Here is a 25,794-nt window from a genome sequence, read left to right as displayed (position 1 = left end):
GTTTGGGGTTCCTAAAGCCTCTGCCTCCCTTCTAATCCGCCAGCCCTAGGCAGGCCAGAAGGAAGGTTAGAGGGGAAAGAGGACATAGATCTCTTTGCTTCTTCTTCCGGCCGGGTGGGGTTGTTGGGCTCTCTTTGGGGCGATACCCACTCAGCTGTCAGGATCCGAGCAGTCCAGGGACCAGCAAACCAGCCCATGTGGCAAGCAGTCTTCTTCCTTCGAAGCGCTCTCTCCGCATGTCCTCCAAGCCACCATGCCCTCCCTCTCTTCACTATCTATTCTAACTGCAGCTGGCAAAGGCCATCTCCCTCTCCAGGCCCACGAGGCAATTATCAGCTGTGGACAAATGAAGGCAGGGCCGTGTCCCACTGGGTCAAACTCACATTAACTGAGTTTTTAAAGAAACCAAACCCCCGCTACAGGTCCCTGGTGGCTTTTGGTTGGTTGGTTGGTTGGTTGTTTGGTTGTTTGGTTGGTTGGTTTTTGAGACAAGATTTCTCTGTGTAACACTCTGGCTGTCCTGGAACCCACTCTGTAGACCAGGCTGGCTTCGAACTCACAGCAATCCACCTACCTCTGCCTCCTAGGATTAATGGTGTGTGCCACCACACCCAGCTCTGCGGTGGCTTTTATGGGCCTAGATGAGAAGAAGTTCACAGTCAAGCTTCCCCAACTGGAGTAACCTTTTCAGATTATCATCTCTGGCTCCAGGCCCTGGTGTGATCTTGGCTGGCAACACTTTACTAGCCAGTTATCTTGTGCCAGAGCTGCCAACCCTCAAATGACAAATCTGTTTCTCCTCTCCTGTGCCCTTCCTTTGCCATAGCCATAATCAGCCTTTCTATAGAAGTTCTTCCCACCAAGCTAGATGGATGTATGTAAGTCATATCTTTTCATCATCAGAAACCTTCCAAAAGTGAGGTTCTACTATAACTAATCCTGCAGATGGAAAACTGAGTCCCTCAAACATAAATAAATTTCCCCCACATACACAGCTTTCTCTATGTACCAGGAACTGGTTGTGTTATTCAGTGGTAGATCTTTTGCCTAGAATTCTCCAGTGAGGGGCTGGGGTGTGGCTCAGTGGTAGAGCCCCTGCCTAGAACCCCCCAGTGAGGGGCTGGGGTGTGGCTCAGTGGTAGAGCCCCTGCCTAGAACCCCCCAGTGAGGGGCTGGGGTGTGGCTCAGTGGTAGAGCCCCTGCCTAGAACCCCCCAGTGAGGGGCTGGGGTGTGGCTCAGTGGTAGAGCCCCTGCCTAGAGTCCCCCAGTGAGGGGCTGGGCTGTGGCTCAGGGGTAGAGCCCCTGCCTAGAATCCCCCAGTGAGGGGCTGGGGCGTGGCTCAGTGGCAGAGCCCCTGCCTAGAATCCCCCAGTGAGTGGCTGGGGTGTGGCTCAGTGGTGGAGCCCCTGCCTAGAATTCCCCAGTGAGGGGCTGGGGTGTGGCTCAGTGGTGGAGCCCCTGCCTAGAATCCCCCAGTGAGGGGCTGGGGTGTGGCTCAGTGGTAGAGCCCCTGCCTAGAATCCCCCAGTGAGGGGCTGGGGTGTGGCTCAGTGGTAGAGCACTTGCTTTAATCCATCTTGAGGGGATGAGGACACGGCTGAGGAATATTGGGCTTGCCTGGCAGGTACAATGCCCTGAGAACCATTTTTTTTCTATTGCTACAACCAGCCCCAAACTTTTATTTCTGACTGTTCCATGCTCTTGTTTCTCTATATATAGGCCTTTGTCTCCTCCATCCCTGTCTCTCTCAGTTACCTTGTTTTGTTTTTTCCCCAGAGCTGAGGACTGAACCTCCGGCCTTGCGCTTGCTAGGCAAGCGCTCTACCACTGAGCTAAATCTCTCCAACTGCCTCCTCTTTCTCTACCTGTGTCTCCCTCCACCCCATCCTCCTTTCATATAAACATCCCAGTGGATGATTCTGTGTCCGTTTCAATGTCTCTGTTTTACTTTAAACGTTACAGCTACTACTTCTTTTCCTGAGAAAAGTTAGCAACTTGTGTTCACTGGATAAAGTTGGATAAACGCAGGAAAATCTGAAGTAGTGGCGGGTCCACCTGTACCACTGCCCCCTGATCTCAGAGCACAGGAAGTCCCTGTGTGTTTACTTGTGGGTGTGTGTTCTAGTAATCAACACTGGCTTGTGAGCATTCCACAGGAGCCTCCAGCCCGGCAGCTGCAGTCAGTCTCGGATGCCCACCTCCGGGAGGTGAATCTATTTTTTACAATTTGTAGCTGTTTCTTTTCTTTTCCCCCTGTCTGTGAGCAATGTCTCCCAAATTGGATCTTTGCTGTATACAGTTTGGTAGCCTGCCTTTTACCGTCTCATCATTATCTCTCATTTGCATTCTCCTACGTCTTTAATTATAGTGTATCAGTTAGGACCCAGCAGGAAACAGATGGCCCGATCAATTTAGGATAATTGGAGATGAGTTTGAAAGGGATACCATTTCCAAAAGGGTTGGCTAGCAGAAGAAAATGACAGCGGTGAGGTCAAGGCCCTGGGGTCAGCGTGAGGCTGAGCAGGACACTGGTAGATGCACTAGGAGGGGACCGGGATCGTGCCATTGCCCAGCTTGTGGGGGAGAGGGAAGGGAGGAACAGATCATTTGGGGTTCTGTGAGGAGAACCGGATATCCCCTGACCCTGGCATTATGGTTTGGCTGCACTCACTGAAAGCCACAGGCCAGCCTCTGGATGCCCTGAGCCTGTAGGAAATGTGGAGAGGACAGGGGAATGTGCCCCATCCGCACCACTGCCCCCGGCTCTGGCTCTCACCGATTCAGTTAGTAGCCGTCGGCTGGCACGGTGCTGCTGCCAGTGTTTTCCCAAAAGCTTGCTTCTCCGTGGAGAGACAGGCAGGAAGTCACACTTTTCACCCTCCTTACTCCCTTTCCCACAGGGAACGGTGGTATAAGGCTTTAATCCCAGCACTCAGGAGGCACAAACAGGGGGTTCTCTGTGAGTTCTAGGCCAGCCTGGTCTACATGGCAAGGACAGCCAGGGCTACACAGAGAAGCCCTCAAAACAAAGCAGCGTCTTTCTCAAAGAGACAGGTTCTTAGGTTTATTTTGGTGTGCTTTGCTTTCCTGAGATGGCATCTCATTAGCCCAGGCTGGCCTTGCTATGTGGCCAGGGTAACTGTGAAGTCCCAGTTCTTCTGCCTCCAACTTCCCAGTGCTGAGATCACAGACACCAACAACCGAGCCACACCGCTAGTCCCTGTTGTTAAGAGGGTTTGGTTGGGGTTGGGGATTTAGCTCAGTGGTAGAGTGCTTGCCTAGCAAGCGCAAGGCCCTGGGTTCGGTCCTCAGCTCTGGAAAAAAAAAAAAAAAAAGACAAAATAACAAAAAGACCAAAAAAAAAAAAAAAAAAAAAAACAAGGTAACTAGCACACACAACCTTGAAAAAAAAAAAAGAGGGTTTGGTTTCCTTTGCTGCTATGGAGACAGGGTCTCACTGTGTATCCTTGGATAGCCTGGACTTTCTATGTAGACCAGGCTGGCTCAGACTCACAGAGAGCCAGCTGCCTTTGCCTCCCCACGACTGGGATTAAAGGCGAGCCCCACAGCATCTAATGTCTCCAAAAAGTCATGAACAAATTTAAATTCACTTTTGTTACATCTTGTGTCATCTTCCAGCAATGTTCTAGCTTTGTATTTGTGTTTAGTTCCCTCATGTATTTATATCTAATTTTTAAAACTTTTATTAGGACTGGGCGTGGTAGTGTACACCTTAAAAAAAAAAAGAATAATACAGATCCAGCACTCAGGCAGGTAAAGACAGGTGGACCTCTGTGATTTCTACATAGTGATTTCCAGGACAGCCAGGCCTACACAGAGAAACCCTGTCTCAAAAATAAAATAAAATAAATGTTATTACATTTGCCTGTTGTGGTATCTGTGTAAATCTGGGTACAGGAATGCCGCCACATGTGTGTCGATCAGAAGACAACGTGAGCCTGGTGACCTGAGTTCAATCCCCAGAACCCACACAAAGGTGGAAGGAGAGAACCCTTTCCATAAAGTTGTCCTCTGAACTCCACGCACATACAACATGGCAGACACGTCTCACAAACACACACACACACACACACACACAAAGGACAATTACAAATCAAGTTTAAGTTTTGTTGTTGTTTTCAAGATAGGGTTTCGCTGTGTAGCCCTGACCGTCCTGGACCTCACTCTGTAGACCAGGCTGGCCTCAAACTCACAGAGATCCATCTGCCTCTGCCTCTGCCTCTGCCTTCCCGAGGTTTGGGACTAAAGGCGTGTGCTGCAAATGTCCACTCAAGTCTAATTTAAAAAAAGAAGAGAAAAAGAAAAAGAAAATGACAAGACCTGGGAGGACAGAGGCAAAGATTTCTTATTCTCTGCTGTAAAAGACGTGGAGGAGCAGAGACAGGAGCAGGAGGCCCGCTCAGAGGACACAGAGGGGACGGCAGCAGGGCAGGCTGCAGGCCAGGGAGGCTGAGGCCGGCAGACAGGCACCGAGCTGGGGTCCCACAGCTTCCGAGGGCCTAGAGCACAGCACGCCGATCTGTTCAGCGCTCAGGGGAGGCGCCTGACCCGCAGACAGACATGGGAGTCAGGCGTGGCGCTCTGTTCAGGAGAAACAGCTGGGCCCGGCCACCCGCCCAGCTTGAGCCCCGGTGCTTCCCTGCCCCATCGCCTTGGCCAGCAGTGACATGGCGGGAGGTTCCCCAAGCTGGGAAAACCTAATTGCAAGCTTCTGAGCCCCCTCAAAGCTACCATGGATCACCCAGGGAGCAGGGGCCCACAGCCTGCACGCCCCCAACGGCGGAGGGCGGGCCGCACTGCCGCAGCCGGCACTGAGGCAGGCGTATGTGAACACGCACACGCGCACACACACGCGTGCACACACACACACACACGCACACACGCGCACACACACGCGTGCGCACACACACACACACCTGCTTTGGCATTCTGCGGGCCCCATGCCCGAAGGTACTTAGTGAAGAAGCAGAAATACCGCTGGAGGCCACCCGCTAATTCTGTGACGCATGTCTTGTTTGAGTTTGTGCCGAGAGTTTGCTGCCCTGTCTCCAAGTGTCAGCAGACCGTAGCTGTTAAACAGCCTGTGGATGCGATCGTGCGTATCTGCACTCTGCAGATTTCTTAAATGAGCTGTGCTACCAGTTTCAAACTCTAACCCTGCTCTAAAAAGTATCTTATTTGTGGGTATGTGGGTATGTGTGCCTGTGCACACATCCTGCAGAGGGCAGAAGAGGGCACCGGGTCCCCATGAGCATGAGTGACAAAGGCCAGGAGCTGACTGAGTGGCTGAGCGCCAGGATTCTCTGTAAGAACAAGGCAGCGCGCCAGCCCCCGACTCTGCCTTCTAACCAGAGCCGAACTCCAGGAAATGTCCTTCCCGAGAATGTCAGTTCCTCCGTCCAGAAAGACATTACTATCCCAGAGCAAGAAGCCCAAACAATAGCTTGCTGCCGTCGCCCCTGGTTGGCCACCAGACTTGACGGTGAGGCCACGCGTCTGGACACACGGCATCTTTGGCAGATGGGGAATAAGGCGTCGCCGCCTGGGGACTGCCTCTCTCTGGGGTTTCGCAGCGCCGAGGGCTGTGTGGGCTGCTGGGAGACGTCTTATGGACACTCTTGCGTAGCTGTGAGCCTGTGAGCCACAGGGATGGCCAGCAAGGAATACCGGGGTACCACAGGGGCACTGTGGAAACCAGCTCGCTTCCGATTGGATTTAAGGTCCGCTCTCGGGCGGAAACTCACACCCAGTGCTGCAGACCTGTCAAAAGCCCAGGCTGGGGAGTCTGCAGGCCCCGGGCGTGACCTGGGCTGTTCTGCTAAACACACATGTCAGACAACCCTGGAAACCAGCGCGTCTCGGCCTGGGGCCTGAGATCCCTTTGGGGATCCAACGAGCCTTTCACAGGGGTCACCCAGAAGAACTCCTGCAGGTCAGATAGCGACATTCCCATTGTAACAGCAACAAAATTACAGTTACAAAGTAGCAGCGAAAACAATTTTAGACGTGAGGTTCGGCATTGAAGAGTCGCAGCAGCGTCGGCATGTTGAGAACCGCTGCTCCAGACCAGGGTCTCTCTACCCATTGATTAGACGAGCTCTCAGACCTCATCAGAGATCTTCCTCTTCGCAGTGGATGGTTGAGAATACAGGAACTCACAGCTGACCACACACACACACACACACACACACCCCTCAAGGCTAGGGACCTCGGGAGAAGGAGCAGACAGACTGTAAACGTCAGAGGTCGGAGGTCAGGGAGGAGCGGAAGCTTCCGTCTGTCCGTGAGAAGTCTGCCCCAGTCATGGTGGTACAGCTGCCTGCACCAAACCTGCACAAGATCAATCCAGCCACCCTTCCAGCCGGGAGGAGAGAGGGGTTTACGGGCTCCACCCCTAACTGAGGCGCTGCTGACAGCTGACGTTTTCTTGGGGACAGAGGGCGTCGATTTCTGTGGTCAATCAGGCATACTCAAGGGGATGGCCCTGGACCCTAGGTCAGCACAAATCGGGCTTAGCGGGTTATTTTTAAAAATAAAGGGGGGGCTTAAAAAAGAGGGGGGAGTGAGAAGGCACGGAGTGGATCTGGGAGGAGTTAGGGGGAACTGAAGTAAAATATGATTAAAATATATTGAATAAAATTCTCAAAGAATTGATAAAAGATTGTATTCAAAATGCTAACCCCCAGCAAAGAGGTTGGAAACCGGCAGCACAAACACAGCACCCAGACAGGTGCCTGACGGTCGTGGTAGGTGATGGACCACATGAGTCTGCAAATGAAGGCCTTTTCCTGTAGTCTTTGCTTCTCCTTCAGGCCCAGGCCTGGCTGGCAGCTTGAAGGCAGGCCCTGGGCCACACCCCAGCCCTTATCCAGGGTTCTGGATGACTGACCTCCCCCTGGAACCTTGGAGGGAAGAAGAAGAAGGGGCTGGATGAAGCCACTGTCAAAACTCAGAGGCTCCTTTTCTCTAGCTCCCTGACAGTTACTCGACCCTCAGGGCCTCACGGGTCTCTCCTCCGTGGCTCAGAGAGAATTCAGCTTCGCCTGCTTTCACGGTGTCTCTGATGTGTGACCCTGGGCAGGTCTGGGCAGCTCTCTGTGACTCTGAAGTTGTTTTCCCTTTAAAAAAAAAGGTGAGCAAGCCACGGTTGGCTTGAGGTGAACTTGGGTCTCTAAGACCGTGTTGACAAAAGCCTCCTCGACAGGCAGGCGGGAAAGTGCTCCTCAAAAGGGTATCCTCCCTGCGTGCTGCCTCTGATTCCCGATAGAAGGCTCCTCTTCGGGCTTTCTCTCCTTCTGCCCTGACTCTTCCCGACGGGCCTTCCCACAAGGCATTGCACTGATAAAAATGCTCTCCTGGATTTTCGCCTGCTTTATTCGACCTCTCTCATTCTCGGCTTATTTGTTTGTTTGAGACAGGGTTCCTCTGTGTAGTCTTGGCTGTCCCGGAACTCACTCTGTAGACCAGGCTGGTCTTGAACTCAGGGACCTGCCTGCCTCTGCCCCCCTAGTGCTGGGATTGGGGCGTGAATCACCAGACCCTGCTTGCCTGCTTTGTTTTGCTTGGCACTTGACCTACTAGACTGTGGGCTCGCTGCTACAGGCTTGTGGGAAGCCCTGGGGAGGGGGCTTACGTTGTTGTGGGCTTTTGTTGTTCCCACCCTAATGCTTTAGTCAGGCACCCCAGATGGTGTCTGCCCATTTAAGGGCCAAGTAGATCCTTAGAGAATCAAGGAAGGCTTTCTGTTTTATAAAGATGTTTATTCTTATGTTTGTGAGTGTTTTGCCTTTGCGCTGTGTGTGTGCATGGTGCCGCTCTGGAACCGGACTTACCGGGATTTCTAAGCCACTATGTGGGTGCTGGGAATTGAACCCCAGTCCCCTGGGAGAGCAACCGGGTCCCGTGACCGCTGAGCCATCTCTGCAGCCCTCGGACGGAGATGTTTGTCGCGTCTCACAGGCTGGTCTGTCTCCCCACAGCCAGTGGCCAGGCTTGTCGCTAGGCAGAGAAATTGGGGGAGCCAGGGCATGGGTCAGCATGTGAAGGCTTTGGCAGAGCAGGGCCTGATCCCCGGGCCTTCCACCGGGATCTACCGGGCCGGTAGAAGGAAAGAGCTGATTCCCAAAGGGATCCTGACTAAGCTTCGCAAGCACAAAGACAGTAAGAATGTAGGTGTTCATTTTGTTTGTTTTGTTTTGTGTAGGCAGGATCTCTCTCCTCCCCGCCCCCCCCCCCGTCCTGGACCTCACCACGTAGAGCAGGCTGGCCTTGAACTCACAAAGGTCTGCCTGCCTCTGCCCGCTGAGTGCTCGTGGGGAAAGTATGTGCCAGCACACCACACGGTATCTTCTTTGACCAAGTTGGGCACTGGCCAAGGAGGCTCGCTCCTGTCATGGCGGAAGCCGGAGCCAACGTTCAGGCCACCCCGAGCTAGGCTCCACCTCAGAGCAAACTGGAGCAACTTGGGGTCAGCTCTACCTCAGGCACAACTACACACGCACTCAGACAAGCAAGGTGAGATGCTCTCACCACGGTGCCCAATAGGTCAGTTCTCTATGCCCCGGGGGCATCTGCCACAGGAGCCTCCAAGAACACCAAGCTGCGGCCTGACCCTGCGCCCTGACCCTGCGCCCTGACCCTGCCCCAGCTCTGAACTGTCTGGACGCTGGGAACTGTCTGACTCACCTGGCTCCAGGACACCTGAGGCCTTGTCACTTTCTCTTTCACTTCAGTGTCTCACCTGCCCACACCACGCCCTGCTCTGGGCTTCCCCAGCCTGGGCTCCCCTGGTGGCCGGTGTCAGCCCGTTTTCACTTTTCCTACATCAGCTGGGGCTGCCCACAGGGCCAGGTTAAAAGCACGGAGCAGGGATGGCCGTGCACTCACCCTCAGAGCGAAGAACAGAGAGCCGCAGTCAGGACACAGCCACAGCCCCAGAGCCACCAGGCAGGACCCGAGCCCGAGACTCCAAGCAAGAGCGAGGCCCCAGGCACAGCCTCCAGGGCACACCCGAGCCCCCCTCTCCTCACAGACCCCAGGGAGCAACATGAGGCCAGGTGAGTGCCCACGATGGTGCCTGGGATGTGTCCCCCAGGCCTCTGTCCTCCAGCCTAACTCTGTCCCTCTGTGACTCAGAAACAGCTGGGGGCCACGTGCTCCTACAGCTGCTGCTGCTGCTGGCCGCGGTGCTGACCAGAACCAGCGCTAACCCTGTCCCCAGGGCCACCAGGCTCCCACCAGAAGCAAAGGAGTGCCACCTCGACAGGTTCAAGTCCCTGTCCCCTCAGGAGACGCAGGCCTTCAAGAAGGCCAAGGACGCCCTTGTGAGTCTCCCTCCTGTGTGGGCTAGCCCCCCTCCTTTCTGGGTTTCACCCCTTTTGCTACCTGGGATGAAAGTGGGCTCCACACCTTCTGCAGTGGGCTAACCTTAGCCCTTCCTGCCGTGGGCTGACTGCCACCCCCGCTGCAGTGAGCTAGCCTCAACCCTTCCTCAATGGGGACAGAAAGCCCGCTCTTTCTGTAACGCTCTAAGCCCCCCGTTCCTGCAGTGGCTAATTCCCACTCTTCCTTCAGTGAGCTATCCCCAGACTCTCCACAGCACGGCTGCCTCCACCCTCTGTCTTTCTGGGGGTGAACTTCCTTTTTCCTGTGTGACCCACCCCAGCCCCACAGCAGCGGTCTAACCTTCACCCTCCTGTATGGGCTAACCTGTGTCTTTGCTCTCCAGGAAGAGTGGCTGCTTAAGAAGGATGTCAGGTGCAGCTCCCGCCTCTTCCCCAGGGCCTGGGACCTGCAGCAGCTGCAGGTGAGTTAGAGCTGGACACGGCCTGGGGCTGGACACAGCCTGGCGCTGGACACAGCCTGGCGCTGGACACAGCCTGGCGCTGGACACAGCCTGGCACTGGACACGGCCTGGCCTCTGTGGCCTCTCATCTGGGTGCGGTCGGGGCCTCCTCTTTCCTCCTTCTCTAAGTCACTAGTAGTCCTGTGACCTGTCCACAACCTGATCACATTAGTTGTGGCTCCCTCGCCTGCCTTCTCCCTCTCCCTCTCACCTGTCCCCTGTCCTGTCCCCTGTCCTGTCTCCTTCTCCTGTCCCCTTCTCCTGTCCCCTGTCCTGTCCCCTTCTCCTGTCCCCTTCTCCCGTCCCCCTTGACCTGACCCACCCCTGCTCCTCACTGGTTCTCTCTCCTGTTGCCATGCTCAGGTCCAGGAACGCCCCAAGGCCTTGCAGGCTGAGCTGGAGCTGACTCTGAAGGTCTTGGAGAACATGGCTGACACAGCCCTGGGCACCGTCCTGGACCAGCCTCTCTACACACTGAGCCACATCCACTCCCAGCTGCAGACCTGTGTGAGTCCTGGGTCCCCGGCTCCTCTTCGCTCTCCCTCCAGCCCCTTGGGTCTCCCCGTGTCCCAGCAGCCGCCTCACAGCCCCCCCTTCTGCCCACAGACACAGCCTCAGCCCACAGCAGAGCCCAGGCCCCCAAGCCGCCGCCTCTCCCGCTGGCTGCACAGGCTCCAGGAGGCCCAGAGGAAGGTGAGTCTGGGGAGGACAGCGGGGTCTGCAGTGCCTGGGCCTGAGCCTCAGCAGCCCCTGAGCCAGCCTTGTCCTTTCAGGAGACCCCCGGCTGCCTGGAGGCCTCTGTCACCTTCAACCTGTTCCGCCTGCTCATAAGGGACCTCAGGTGTGTGGCCAGCGGAGACCAGTGCGTCTGACCTGGGACCTCCTGCCGGCTTCCAGAGCTCTGCGCTGTGTGGACGCACAAGCCCCCCTCCCCTGCCTTAATTTATAGCTACGCACAGATCTTTACACCATGTATTTATGTGTGGGGGTCTCCGACTCAGATCCGCAAAATGTCTATTTTTTTACTCTTTGTAAACATTCTGCAAATATACAATGAAGAAAGACCTCTGTGTGTGTCCATTTGTGTGTGTGTGTGTGTGTGTGTGTGTGTGTTTTGTGTTGTGTTGGCATCGGCTCTTGTGCATTTGTTGTCATGGCAAAGGCCACAAACTTCAGCTGTACAGAGACACTCCTGCTTGTCCTGAGCTCTGTGGTCTAGCCTGGGCTACTGCTTTCTGCCTCTGCTGGAGAGCTAGTTGTTTCTGTTTGGCATCTTTCTGGGTCGTTCTGGAAAAGCCTCTTCTCTGTGGTTTGAGGTGTTCTCAGCGGGCTTCTCTATGCTCTCCTTTGTTTTTGCTTTTGAGACAGGGTGTCTTGTAGCCCAGGCTGGCCCCCAGTTTGCTGTGTAGTCTGATGGCCTCCAAGTCCTGCTTCTCCTGTCCCCTCTGGAATGCTGGGGTTACAGGCGTGCACCTCTGTGCCAGGCTCTGAGAACAGTCACTCTTGCTTCACCAAAAACCCTGTGGAGGACCGGGTCCTCTGCAGTTTGTCATTTTCTCCTGGATCCTGTGTGAAGACCCGGCGTGTGGCTCAGGGAGGTGGCTCAGCCTCTGCTCCCAAAGCCACACTCTCAGGGCGGCACACAGTCTCCCGGAGCCTGGGCTGGCTTCACACTCACTGTGCAGCTGTGGATGCCCTGAGCTCCTGGTCCAGCTGCCTCTGCCTCCCTCCTGCTGGGAGGACGGGCGGGTGCCACCACATCTGGCTTCATCCAGTGCTGGGGACTGAGCCCGGGCTTCCTGTGTGCTAGCCAGGGCTGACTCCCGGGTCACGCCCGCACTGGTGAAGCACAGTATCCACGGGTGTCTGCGTGTGCCGTTTGCCCCTTGACCCTTCACCTGGGCAGGCGTGTCTGAAGAGCCAGGGAGACCGCGGCTTCCCAACAGGATGTCCGTGTGTCTGCTTGTGGGGTGTGAGAGTCCGTGCTGGAATCCCTGCTCTCAGGAGGTAGAGACGGAGGTGGGGGGGCAGTCCGAGGTCACCCTGGTCTACCTGGGGAGCTTGGGGCCAGCCTGGGCTCTATGAGATGCTGTCCCCTGTTTATGGATCCCAAATGCTGCTGCACTGTGTGCAAAGCGGTACTGAAAACACGGCTCCCACGCGCCAGTGGGTACATCTGAAAGAGCCTTCCAAGATGGCAGCTTTCTAGACCCATCTGGTCTCCCTGCTCCTCTGCTGTGCCCCAGGAGGTGCAGGCCCTGGGTGTCACTGCAGTGGGATGTGATTTCTGCTCTGCGTGTGTGTGCACATGCTTACGGTTTGGCATGTGCACATGTGTGCATGTGTGTGTGCCCATGTGTGTAGAGGATGTAAGTGGACATCTGCCGTCGTCCCCCATCACTGCCTCTGCTCAGGGAGGTGGGCGTGGTCTCTCCCGGAAGCAGAGCTCACTAAGTTAGTTTGCCCTGGGGATCACCTGTCTCCACCTCCCGAGTGCCAGGGTCACAGGCACGGGCCGAGGCCACCCCTGCTTCCTATGGGTGTCCGGGATCTGGACCTGAGCCTTCACACTTGGCCGCAGATGCCGTGTCTGCTGGACCATCTCTCCGATCTTTCACCGTTCTCATTCTCAAATGCCTCAGAAGACGGACGTCGGGGCTGACGAGATGGCTGTGGGAGGGGACACTGGCCATCAAGCCTGGCGCCCTGGCTCGGGTTTGAGCCTGAAACCCACACGGTGGGAGGAAGAGCTGAGCCCTGGAGGGGCCCTGTGACCTTCGCCTTTGCTCGTCGCAGAGTGCACGCACACACTCAATCCCAGTGACTGCTGGTACCACCTGCTACTCTCTGTGGAACAGACATTGGAGAGACGCGTGGGGGCTCAGGCCTTAGTTCCCATGCCCGGAGGCAGAGGCAGGCGAGCTCTTTGGCTGATCCAACCTCATCTACACAGCTGGTTCCGAGGATGGAAGTGCAGCCTCATACCTGAGGCCTGCCATCTCAGGGGTGGACGTGGTGGACGGAGGGGACACAGGGCTGGGTCCCCCGAGGAGAGCGTGCAGAGATCTGTCACACAGAGAGCCGCGGTGGCCTCCTTCCCAGCCAGGACGCAGGGCCAGGGCCGAGAGCCCCGTTTCCATCACTGCAGGGATCACAACAGTTCCTCTGTGATGCGCTAATTCCCGCTTCCTCCTCAGTTAACAAGGCGGTTATTAGGGAGTCAGCGGTAACAACCTCTGTAACCGAGCCGAGAGGAGGTGGAGAAGCCTGGCAGGCAGCGGGAGAGTGACTGTGAGGGCTCCCGGGACAGGCCCAGCGGCTCCCGACACTCTGTCCTGTGTGGGGTCTGAGCGTGCTCTCCAGGCGTCCGTCCCTCTACCTGAGCACCGCGTCTCTGGTATCTGAGGGTCATGGCTGTGACCCAGGCTGCGGGCTCCGGGCAGGTAGGCTGTGTCGCTCAAGATGACGGAATAGGAGCAGATAGTGGTCTCCCTCGATCACTTGTTTCACTTACAGTGTACACCCGCAGTGTGGAGATGCCAGGCTAGCTGACCTTTTCAAGGTCGGGTAACATCTCATTGTGCATGGAGTCCCAAGGACCCTGCACTGATGCACTCGTCCGTTGCTGGAAGTTTTGAACAGTTAAGCCATTAAGTCCTCGGCAGTCTGTTGCCGCAACATTAGCCAAGCATGTTCCATTTTGGTGACAGGTCGCTGAGCCATTGGCACAGGCAGCAGGCATGGGGCAGGGTTGATGGACACCAGCCAAGAGAAGAGGCCAGGGCAGCCCCCACCAAGGCTGTGGGGATCTTGGGATGGACATGACCTGGTCCTGATCAGTACTGAGAACCTGGATTCTGAAGAGTGCTCCTGACAGGCCCTGGCCCAGCGGGGGTCAGAACCGCTCCCTCCTCCTCCCCCTCCTGCTCTCTGTTCTCGGTTCCCCTGAACCCAACTGAAGGAACGGCAGAGCACAGACAAATGGAGGCCCGATCCCCAGCCCTAGAGCAGAATGGAAGAGAAGCTAGAAGAGAAAAGAGAGGTGTTTGCGGGGGTGGGGGGGAGGGAAGGGGCAGGAAAATCCAAATTATAAGGTCAAGCTCAGTCATGCCGTGAGTCCCAGGCTAGCCTAGGCTTCATGAGAGCAGAGAGGGAGGAACATGGGAGTGGAGAGGAAAGAAGGAAGAAAGGGAGGGAAGGATACCCCCGTTAATCTTGTTTTGTTTTCTTGAGGCACAGCCTAGCTGTGTCACCCAGGAGAGCTGTGTGAACTGATCATCCTCCTGCCTCAGCCCCGCCCCCAAGAGGCGACCAAAGCTTTACACACGAGTGCCAACACGCCACGCCCAGCTAGTTTGTTCTCGCAAAAAGCAATCTATTGCATGGCGTCGTGCGTCCTAGATAAGCGTCAGCGAGACAGGTGTGGAGCTAGCTTCTACACCGACCATTCAGGCGCAGTGGCTGCAGAGCCTGCCACAGACATGAGCCGCCAGGGACTGTCCCCGAGGTCAGGGTGCTGGCTGGCCTCACACAGGAACTGCCGCAACGATGGGCTGACCACCGCAAGAGGACTTCCAGGGGTAGGAAGAAGCAAGACTGAGACTGATCTGCCAACCGAGGTGTGGCTTCTCCAGGGCCACCGCCCTCACCGTGAGAAGAGGCACCGCCTGGGGACAGCTACCCTCGGGCGGAGCCTAGGGAGCTGGCAGCCTGAGAACACGCCCGCCCGCTCGAATCCAGCCTGTGCAGGTGGAAGGTGTGGCCGAGGAAGCTTCCCATGAGCCTGGAGCGTGTGCACAGCAGGCTCGCCCACGCTCGGGAGAAGAGCAAGTTCAAGAGCAGCTGGGCGACGGAACGCAGCAGAACCAGCCGACGAATGCATAAAAAAGGTCAATGAATGTAAACATGGAGGAATCCGTGGCAAGGCGCCAGGCAGGGCTGAAGAAGCGCTGTTCCGCCCCCAGCAGCACCGCCCCTGTCCGTGGTCCTGAACCCTCCTGGCCCACCCCTCCACCCCCAGAGCTTAAGGAAACTGTGGGAGGGACTCTGAGCCAGTTTTCCTTCTGGGCCAAGAGAGGCAACCGCAACAGGAAAACAAAACAAAACAACAACAACAAAAACCCAGAGAGCTACAGGAAGAACCTCAGCTGTGGGGAGTCTACACAGAGAAAGGTCTCCAGAGAGACAGAAGGCTAGACATGTGCTGAACCACGTGACTGGCCTTCCAGTGGCCGAGAGGAGCACAGGTTCAAGGCCAGCCTGGGCTATACAGCAAGCCCCTGCCTGGAAAAGCATGAAGGGATCTGGAGAGATGGCTCTGTGTGTGCAGTGCTTGCCAGGCAAGCATGGAAACCCCAGTTTGATTCCCAGAACCCAAGTAAAAAGCTGGGCGGATGCTACATTTGTCACATAGCACTGTGGGGCAGAGAAAGGAGGTGACTGGGAAACTCTGGGCAGCCAGCGCAGCCTCGTGGGTGAGCCTGGGGTTCAGCTAGAGATAAGGGAATGAGGGAGCGTCAAGACGCCACAGAGAATGAAGCGGTCACCATGCAAGCCTCACAGCCCGATGTCCGTCCCTGGAGCCCACACAGGGTACAAGGAGAGAGCCAACTCCACGAAGCCATCCTCTGACCCGTGCACAGACATCACACACCCGACAGTAACGTAAAACAACCGTTAAAGAACAATAAGGCGGTGGTGCATGCCTGTGATCCCAGCATTCGGGGAGACGGGGGCAGGGGATGGCTGTGAGTTCAAGGCCAGCCTGCTCTACAAAGTGAGTCCAGGACAGCCAGGGCTACACAAAAAAACCCTGTACCAAACAAACAAACAAACAAACAATAAGGTGAATGGCATTCCTGAGGAATGATTCCTAAGGCTGTTCTCCAGGCTATCCATAATGCACAAGCACACACACACACACCACATACATACACACATACACACAGAAACACACCACACACAGCGCCACTTACAGGAGGATCAATATTGGCATTTCAAATTCTACAGGCTGTGTTGATCGGCAGACGTCACTAGATGCTACAGCCTCGGCAGAAAAGTTCTGGGGTGACGCTGTCACCCTACGGGTGACCCCTTGGCTTGAAGGGGGGACAGACGGCGAACCCTTGCTTACTTTAGTGTTTGAGATGGAACTGTGCAATGTAGCTCAGGCTGGCCTAGACTCTGCTGTCTCTTCCTCCCCTTAGCAGAAATCACAAGCATGACTAACCACACCTACGCAAAGATAGAAACCTGTGCCTGTGTGTGCGTGTATGTGTGTGTGTGTGCATGCACGCCTCCGTGTGGAGGTGAACGCAGCTATCTCTGCATGTGTGGAGGCCAAATGTCACCCCCAGCTTTCCCTGACTCTGGCTTGGCGGTCGCCTGCCTGTCCCCAGCGCCTGGCTCTCTGTGGGAGCTGGGGATCTGAACTCGGCTCCTTGCGTTTGCACGGCAAGCATTTTCCCTATGGAGTCCTCTCCCTGCAAGGAAAGACTTTTGTGATGGAGGCACGGGCTGGCCCCAGGTTCCCCTAACCACCACCAATGAAAGGATGGAGGGACGCGATGTTCCTCCCAGCAGGTGGCACCAAGGATACAGCCCCACTTCTGAATTATTCCGGGGAAATCCGTGTTTACCCTGCGCTTAAATCGACGGGGCGGAAGCAGGCCGACCCAAGGAAACTAGGAGTTACCTTGGACTGTCCACAGATGTCAATGTCAGGAAAGAATAAAACAAAGCAGAGAGGCTGTGGGCCCTTCCAGACCACGGAGAGAAGGAAACGTGACACTGAACCCCCGCTGTGCTGTGCTGGGCAGTGTCCTGGCTTTAAAGGAAGGCTGATAATACAGGAAAATTGGACGTGCGGTAATGACTATAGAATAAATCTTAAGTAAGCATTTAAACCAAGCATTATATTTATTTATTTATTTATAATGTGCAATGCAATATTGTTGAGACATAGATGATTGTGTTGTCGCTAAACTGGCCCAATTCGGATACGCGTGACATCCTACTTTTTAAGGATATTTTTATTATTTTTTAATTTTGTCTCTGCGTGTCTATGCACACGCGTCGGGGGTTGGGGGGGTGGAGGCTGCCTGTGCAGGCCTGAGGCCTCGGATTCCCTGGAGCTGCAGTTACACCTGGCCGTGAGCCGTTTGACATGGGTGCCGGGAACTGAACTCGGCTCCTCTATCAGAGCAGTGAGCGACCGTAACCTCTGTTCCATCTTGTCACGTTATTTTTGGAGACAAAGTCCCACGTAGCCCAGGTTGACCTCGAACTCACCACCTAGCGAAGAACAACCCTGCCCTTCTGATTGCCCTGCCGCCATTTTCCAAGGGCTCACATTGCAGGCCGGAGCTACCGTCCCCGGGGCTGGTTCACGCTGTGGCAGAACCAAGGGCTTTGTGCGCGGGCAAGCCTTCCACCGACTCCCTGCTTCACCCAACGTTCCCCCTGCAGCAAGAACATTTGAAATCCACTGTGTTGGTCCTTTTCTCTTCAAATTAAAAATAGCGTTATTGCTGTGTGCGGTGTGTGGTGGGGAGAGCACACGTGTGTGGCAGGGGTCAGAGATAATAGAGTATTAATGGAATTAGCAATGATTTAACTATTCTGAGCGGGATGGTTCATATACCAAAATGCGCTTGGTGGAGAAGCCTCAAGTGTTTAGGTCTGAAACATTCGGTTCTGTAGCTAACTCTCCAGCGGGCTGAAGAGGGTCTGTGGCTATGAGTCCCACACAAGGTGACGGGGGGTCCATTGTCCTACTGTTGGTGCTCTCTGGCAAGAATGGTAATTTTCCAAATAACAACTTGGGAAAGCATCTACCACACTTTGAACAACGACAAGAGTGTTTTCCATTGCTCTGCGCCAGCCAGGGCCACCAGCATTCAACAGTCACCGAAAGCTGATTGTCTGCCAGGCATTGTTCCAGGTGCTGGGCAAACAGAACACACATGACCACAAGGTCCTCTCACAGTCTGGTGCAAAGTGTTCTCCATCGTGGCACTTCTGTTCTCCACACCTGTGCCCTCACCACCAGGGTGCAAGTGGGTAGCAGAGAACGCCAGTTGCCTAGGCTACATCTATATCTATCTTTACTACATTTTTAAAAATTACAGTCTGTATTGCACGACACTTCTCCTGGAGAGACATGACCCAAATGTCTATTCACCCTTGTAGACAACTCGTGTCAGACCACAGTAATGATATCACAAAAGGAAAGCTTGAGGTCGTCACACAACAGTGTGCCTGGCTATTGCCAGACTCCCTTGCAGCTATGATAGCCATCTTAATTAGGATTTCCATCATTGTGGTGAAGCAGCATGACCAAAAACAACTTGGAAAGGAAAGAGTTTATTTCAATGTACAACTCTCGGATCATACTTCATCCCTGAGGGACGTCGAGGCAGGAACTCACAGCAGGCAGCTGAAGGCAGATACTGAAGCAGAGGCCATGGAGGAACGCTGCTTCCTGGCTTGCTCTTGCGGCTTGCTTGGCCTGCTTCCTTATACACCCTGGGCTCGTGTGTCTATGGATGGCATCACTCACAACGAGCTGGGCCACATCAGTCACTAATTAAGAAAATGGTCCCCACAGACTGACGTTATGGAGGCATTTTCTTAACTGAGGGTTTCTCTTTCCAGAAAACTCTAGCTTGCGTCAAGGTGAAACAAAACAAAACAAAAAGCCCCACCCCCGCACACAAGCAGGGCGATAGCCAAGAGCTCCCAAATGCTCAAGGCACTGGGTGGATCTTGTAGAATTCGTCCTCTGAGCTTAAGGACCACTGATACTTCTCATCAGAGCCCCCGTGACTACAAGGGACCCTCAAGATTCCGTCTGTCAGTGTTCTCACGTAGAAGTGGGTGGGAAGGGGTCAGACTGCTGCCTGAGGTTCCATTACCTCTGCCCCATCCCCCTGGGCTGTGGGCTTAGGAGATGGTGGAACCCATGGGGTTTGGAGGGCCCGCTGAAGTGCTGGCTTTGTTCTGTGCTGCTGTGAGGACGCGGTCATCCACGCCGGGTGAGGCTCAGGGCGGCTCTGAAGACAGCCACACTTCAGGAAGGGATCCCTTCTCCGTGGAGGCTTTGGGAGTCAGGCTGGTCCGCATGAAGAGCTCTGAGCAGGCCAGGGAGGCACACTGAGGCCCCATCTTAAAACAGAACAAAGCCCAGGGTTGCTGGTTTGTAACTTGCTGGGAGCTGTTCTGCTGCGCTGATGCTAATTACTGGCTCTCCAGATCTAGTCACACCTGTCCGAAGACATTTTACCTGACTGGTTGGTTAAAGGCCTCTACCTGGGCAGGGCAGAATGGGGTAGGCATGGCTATGGTTCCTGGGCTTTTGAGGTCAGGAGAATCCCGGGAAAGGGACAGACAGGGAGAGAGGAGGAAGGAGGACGCCACGATGGGTTAGGTGGAGAAGGAAGCGCGTGGTTGAGGGGGAAGGACCCTGAGGATGGTGTAGATGGAAGAAACACCAAGATGAAGAGTACGAGCAAGGGCCTTGGGATTAGGGATGGAAGGTGGACCAGACAAGGAGGATTTAGGTGGAAAGTGGACCAGACGAGGAGGATTTAGGTGGAAAGTGGACCAGACGAGGAGGATTTAGGTGGATGGCACTGGATGGGGGCTGGGAGATGGATGGTGAGGTTATTCAGACAGTGTAGGGGAACCATCTGCCCGGCCCAAGGGAACTAAGGCAGTCATAAATCTAACAGGTGTGTGTGTCTTATTGGGCTAGCAGGTTAGATAATACCCCTCAATAACTATAGGGCTAATAATCATATATCTAGCCCTGAACTCATTTTTTATTACCTACAACAGTCTCTAAGCCGTTGTGTGGAGTGAGACAGACAGATCGCCGGGGTGGACCACGGGCCTGGCTAACTCTAAGAATCTTCAGCCCTCAGGCACCCACTGCTTAGACCTGCCAAGCTTTAGGGACACTTGCGTGTCAGTCAGCACGGCGACAGCTCACAGATACAGGGCGGGGAAGACTGTCTCGGGTGCTTCGAGGTGCTGCAACAGAACACCTGAGGATAAGCAACTTATAAACTCCGAGAACGGAGCCTGGGGATGTGGTTCTGCAGGCAGACCAACACCAGGGGCTGCGCACCCCTGTGACCCCAGCACCCAGGAGGATCGGAAGTTTAAGGTTGTCCTCAGCTATGCAGCAGGTTCAGGGCTAGCCTGGGACGGAAGGAGCAGGGGTTTATCTCATTTCACAGAACAGCACACGGCGGAGGTCCAGAGGTTGACCCGGGGTGGGGGTGGGGCTGGGGAGGTGGCTCGGCTGGTAAGGGGCTTGATGGACAAGCATGGGTACCAGCGCTCAGTTCCCCAGAACCCACATAAAAAAACGGGTGCGATGGCATGTGCCTGTAACCCCGTGCCAGGGAGCAGGAGAAAGGGGGAGCCCTGAGGCTTGCCTGGCCCCCGGTTTTGACAAGTCATTGAGCTTCAGGCTGGCTCAGTGAGAGACCTGGCCTGACGCTGAACGCCAGCCTCTGGTTCCCCGCCGCACGCCCGAATACACATGGTTAGGCATCTGGTTAGGCATTTATTTATTTGTTTGTTTTTGAGACAGGGTTTCTTTGTGTAGCCCTGGCTGTCCTGCAACTCTCTCTGTGGACCAGGCTGGCCTCGAACTCATAGAGATCCACCTGCCTCTGCCTCCCGAGTGCTGAGGTCATAATTCTGCACCACTGTGTGAGATAGTTTAAATAGTGAGACAACTTACAGGAGGGAGGATTTGGGGCTGGAGAGATGGCTCAGCGGTGAGGCACGCCGGCTGCTCTCCCAGAGGACCCAGGCTCAATTCCCAGCACCCACACGGCGGCTCACAGCTGCCCCTAACTCCAGCCTCAGGGAAGCTGGCGCCCTCACACCTGCATACATGCGTGCAAACCGTCGGTGCACATACAATAAAAACAAGCCGTTTAGAAACGTTTTCAGGAGGAAGGGAAGCAGGACGCAGAGGGAGACGATGGCTGTGTTTCCTTCCCACCCACGCCCCCACCCACACCCCGGTTTTTCCTTGAGGGCCCACAGCCTGTGCGATGGTCCCGCCACATCCCGTCTTCCCCGGCCCTCGGTTCACGGACGCCCGAGGGTGGGCTCGGCTCGCGCTCCGGAAAGTCACTCTAGGCCCACCCCACGCGCCTCGGCCCACGCGCGAAGGACAGACTCCGCCGGTCAGGTTGCCTCCTAACGCGCCGTGGGCTCACACCAGCAGCAGCTGAAACCGAAGACGGCACGATCGAGCCCCAGCAAGCTCGCCGGACGGACAGACGGACGGACGGACAGACTGAAACGCGCAATGTGGCCCGCTCGGGCGCTACGCGAGCTTTTCGGGGTGGTGCGAGGTTTCGGGACCGTTAGAAGACTTCGGGTGAGCCTCCCCGGAGGAAACAGGCTGAGGGCGGGAGGGAGGTTCGAACTGGGCCCCACCGGGCAGCGAGGTCGGCGAGCGCCTCCTCCCCGCAGCAGCTGTTCTCAACCGGGGGGTCGCGACCCACGCGCATCGGCATCCATTGTAGGAGCTACTTTCAAGGCTGGGGGCCGGCACAGCTTGAGGGGCTGTTGGAGAGGGCTGCAGCCCCGGAAGGTGGGAACCACTGATCTGCAGCGGGGGCCAGCACCCTTCCCTCCCCCGCTGGCCCTCGGTTCCCTCGGATACTCCGCCTTTCCCCCGCCCGGGCCCACATCGCCCACACTGTGAGCCAAAAGAGAGCCTTCCTACAGCTCTAGCTTGTTTCCATCAAGCCTCTGATCCCAGAGAAGACAGAAGTGACCAGCGGCTGTGGAGAAGGCGCTCTGCCTCCGGGGCCTTCGGATGTGGGGTTCGGTTTCAGGATTAGCTTCTGCCGGCTTCAGGAATAAGGCTTGGGGCTTGTTTTTTTTCTTCCCTGTGCGTTGTTCTTTCAGGATCCAGTGCCTAACACGGAATCCTGGGAAACGCAAGCTGGTCTGTCAGGACAGGAAGCACCCTGTGGATTCCGGGACATGAAGCCGTCTAGCGTCATCGCTGAGCCAAATGTGTGTGCGTTCCGTCATGTAAATCACACCTTGACAGGAGGCCATTTTCTGTGTCAGCTCAGACAGGCGACCGGGCTGTTGTCCCATTAGACAAGCAGCTGGCCCTCCTGTGAGAGGGCAGGGACCATTACCCATAGCCTGGTGACCTGAGGAAGATCAGCCTCCGTCATCTGGATGGACTTTACCCAGTCAATTGAGAGGCCTTAGAGCAAAGCCGAGGTCTGCTTGAAGGAGAAAAACTATCTGTGGCCTCCAGAATGGTTGCTGGTATAAGCCAAGAGACTGTGGGATTCCCACCCCCCTTTTTGAGACAGGGTTTCTCTGTGTAGCCCTGGCTGCCCTGGACTTGCTTTGTAGACCAGGCTGGCCTCGAACTCACAGGGATCCAAATGCCTCTGCCTCCCTGAGTGCTGGGACTAAAGGCGTTCGTCAGGATGCCCAGCTACTTTTTGTTTATTTAATGTGTTTCTTATTTGCTTTTTTGAGACATGTCTCCTGTAGCCCAGGCCGGCCTTGAACTTGCTGTGTGGCTGAGGACAGTTTTGCATTCCTGCACCTTCTCTCTCCAGGTGCTGGATTTACAGGTGTGCTCCCACACCCAGCCTTCCTTTCTGTTTGGGGAAAGACTCTCGCCAAGTGGCCCTAGTGGGCCTAGGCCTCACTCTGGGTCCCAAGCGGGTCTTGAACTTTGTTCCTCCGGCCCCCTGAACGCCCCACCTCTCCATGCATCACTCTCAATTCATGTTTTAAAAACTGCTCCTTTTTTTTTTTTTTTTTTTTTGGCCTGATGTAACACTGACTAATTCACTTAATGCATTTGTTTTCCAGAGCCCAGATGAAAACTGAGAAGCAGTTTGGGGTGGCGGTAGATCCCTGGAGTTATCACTGGGCAATTTGGCGAGAAAGACCTCAAGGTCAAGGCCAGCCGGGGCTACAAAGAAAGGCCCTGTCTCACTAAACCAGAAGCAGGGGAGGGCTGTAGAGATACACTTCAGAATTAACAGCACTTGATCCTCAGCCAGGGGGCCGGAGTCCACCAGCCTGTCAGGTCCGCACAGCCGCCTGTGACTCCAGCTCCAGGGGACCTGACGTCCACTTCTGGCCTCTGCAGGCACACACACAAGTAGCATCCACTCAACACACACACACACACACACACACACGCACGCACGCACGCACGCACGCACGCACGCACGCGTCAGAGAATGAGCTGAGGCACCAGTTCTCTCCTTCCTCTGTGTGTTCTGAGGCGCAAAGTCAGGCTTAGAAGCAAGTGCCTTCCCTGCTAATGCATCTCGCCAGCCCCCGACTCTTTAAAAGGTATTTCCTGAATGGGTGGGGCTGGCTGGGCCGTGGTGGTGCACAGCTTTGATCTCAGTCCTCAGGAGGCAGAGGCAGATCTCCAGAGTTCTGGGCCAGCCTGGTCGACAGAGCTAGTTCTAGAATAGCCAGGGCTACACAGAGAAACCCTGTCTCTAAAAGGGTTGGGGGTTGCTGGAGAGATGGCTCAGCAGTTAAGAGCACTGGCTGCTCTTCCAGAGGACCCTGGTTCAATTTCCAGCACCCGCATGGCAGCTCACAACTGTCTATAACTTCAATTCCAGGGGATCTGACACTCATACATGCAGGTAAAACACCAATAAACATAAAACAAAAGGAATAATTATGATGATGATTAAAAAGGAAGGGGAATTGTCTGGCACAACGGCACATGTCTTCTGTCCCAGCACTTGAGAGACTGAGGCGGGTGAATCTGAACTTGAAACCAGCCTGGTTTGCATAGTGATCTCTAAGTCAGTCAGGGCTACACAGTGGGACCCTGTCTCAGAAGTGAATAAAGAGATAAGGAAGGCAGGGGCATAAGGATATGGTGCTTACTGGGAAAGCATGAGGACTGGAATTCAGATTCCCAGGATCCACATAAGAGAACAAGAATGCCAAGCTGGGAGGGGCGTGGGTAAGGCGGAGGACAGTCGCTTGCTGCATACCAGGCTAGCGCATCAACATCGGGGTTCAGGGAGAGACACTGCACCAAAGAAACACGGCAGAGCCCTAGGGCGGAGGACGCCTGGTGTCTTCCTTTGGACTCCGAATGCCTGTGCGCCTGGACCCCCCCCCACACACACAAGGAAATCGGCAAGGAAGGAATGACCCTCGTTTCTGTTACAATCAGACTTGGGTTGGAATAAGGGTGGCTGTGTCAGGCAGTCGCCATGTGCTTGGCATGACTTCAGGCCTGGAAATTCAGCTCGGACCGAGGTGTGGGTCCCCTGCGGCCCACATTCTAGTGGGAGAGGGGTGAGGCAAGAAGAGCGCTCGTGGGCCTCTCGGGGTCTCTCGGAAGACAGCGCTGGTGTCCGGAGATGAGTGTGTGCTCCTGAGGATGCTGTTACTTCCCGTGCGCCTGGCTCCTTCTCCGTGAGCTGCTGGCTTCCGTTTCTTTGCCGTGGCGTGACACCTGACGCAGAGGTCAAGCCCACAGCATTGTCCGGCTCCCCGGAGAGGTCCAGCAGCCCCTTCACCACCTCCTGCTGCCCTCCTCCTCCCACCTCCAGAACCGAGAGCCAGGCAGTGGACTCCAGGACCTTCCTCTTGCTGGCTGGCCACTTCCTTTACCGTCACTGTCCCTGTAGCACCCTCTGCTGTCCAGGTTGGCCAAATTTCTAGTCTACAGAGAGGGAGGCGGGGCGTCCTTTGCAAGTAGGTGGATCCCGCCGACTAGGGATTGAAAACAGCAAGGGGCTGCCCGCACGGTGGCGCACGCCTTCAATCCCAGCACTTGAGAGGAGAAGCAGGCGGATCTCTGTGAGTTCGAGGCCAGCCAGGACTGCAAAATGAGTCTAGGATAGGCGGGGCTACACAGAGAAACCCTGTCTCAAAAATAAAAAGAAAAAGAAGGAAGGAAGGAAAGAAGAAGATATGGAGGAGCAGGGGTGTTGAGCCAGGAGGGCAGCTGGATCTGAATTCCAGCACTCAGATGGAAAGGAAGGAGGGTTCTGAATATGGAATGAGGCCGCTTTCTCAAAAGAAAGGAGGCCTGAGGAGATGGCTCAGGCAGCAAAGTGCCCTGGCATAAACGTTAGGACCTGAGTTAGAGCCTCCACACACACCCACATCAAAAGAGGGAGGAGGAGGAGAGGCCCTGGGGCTCTCAGCCCATGGACGCCCTCACTCAGGAAAAGAAAAGAAAGGCAAAGACCAAGGTTGGCCTTTGAGTGAGTGTGTGTGTGTGTGTGTGTGTGTGTCTGTCTGTCTGTCTATGTGCATGCAGGAGCTGGAAGGCTAGCTCTGTGTCTGCAGTGAAATTTCTATGCAGGCGGCACTGTGCAAGGTTATCAGTCTACATACTCATAGGTGTAAAATGCGCAGAGGGCAGAGAGATTCCTTGGCATGCAGGAAGCCCTGGGTTTGAGCGGGGTGAGGTGGCTCACGCCTGCAATTTTAGCCCTCCAGAAGCGGAGGCAGGAGGGTCAAGAGCTTAAGGCCATCCCTGACTACAAGTAGAGTTGAAGGCCAGTCTGGGCTGCCTGGGGTTTTGTATAAAAGGGGAGTGGGAGTGTGGGCTGCTGGTGACACAGGCCTTTAGTCCAACCCCCAGACAGAGGCAGGAGGATCTGTGTGAGTCCAGGACAGCTTGTTCTGAAGAAGGAGGAGGAAGAGGAGAAAGAGGAGGAGGAGAAGGAGAAAGAAGAAAGAAGAGGAAGAAAAACCTAAATGGGGGGGAAAAAAGAGAAAACGCCTAAAGGCAAATTTCATGAAACACAGTCAGTGTCATTATTTATTGCGGGGTGGGGCACAAGTCATCCAAACCCATCATCTTTCTTCTGACACCCCCCCAAAACTCCTACATGTGTCCCCTAAGATTCCAAGAAAGGCC

At 55.3% G+C, this 25,794-nt stretch overlaps 1 protein-coding gene across 1 annotated transcript; it reads left to right on the top strand.

Moving 5' to 3' along the window:
• The first annotated feature begins 9,068 nt into the window (after nucleotides 1-9,068).
• Nucleotides 9,069-10,738, top strand: LOC132647077 (interferon lambda-2-like). Its single transcript, XM_060366320.1, has 6 exons — nucleotides 9,069-9,078; nucleotides 9,158-9,345; nucleotides 9,750-9,827; nucleotides 10,230-10,373; nucleotides 10,473-10,559; nucleotides 10,640-10,738. Exons 1-6 carry the CDS (start codon nucleotides 9,069-9,071, stop codon nucleotides 10,736-10,738), a joined length of 606 nt encoding a protein of 201 aa, XP_060222303.1.
• The last annotated feature ends 15,056 nt before the right edge of the window (nucleotides 10,739-25,794 follow it).

This window comes from Meriones unguiculatus, chromosome 14, assembly GCF_030254825.1.
Source record: "Meriones unguiculatus strain TT.TT164.6M chromosome 14, Bangor_MerUng_6.1, whole genome shotgun sequence".
NCBI lineage: Eukaryota > Metazoa > Chordata > Mammalia > Rodentia > Muridae > Meriones > Meriones unguiculatus.
Note: the sequence above shows the minus strand (reverse complement) of the source record. Positions and strands in the feature narration are given on the sequence as shown.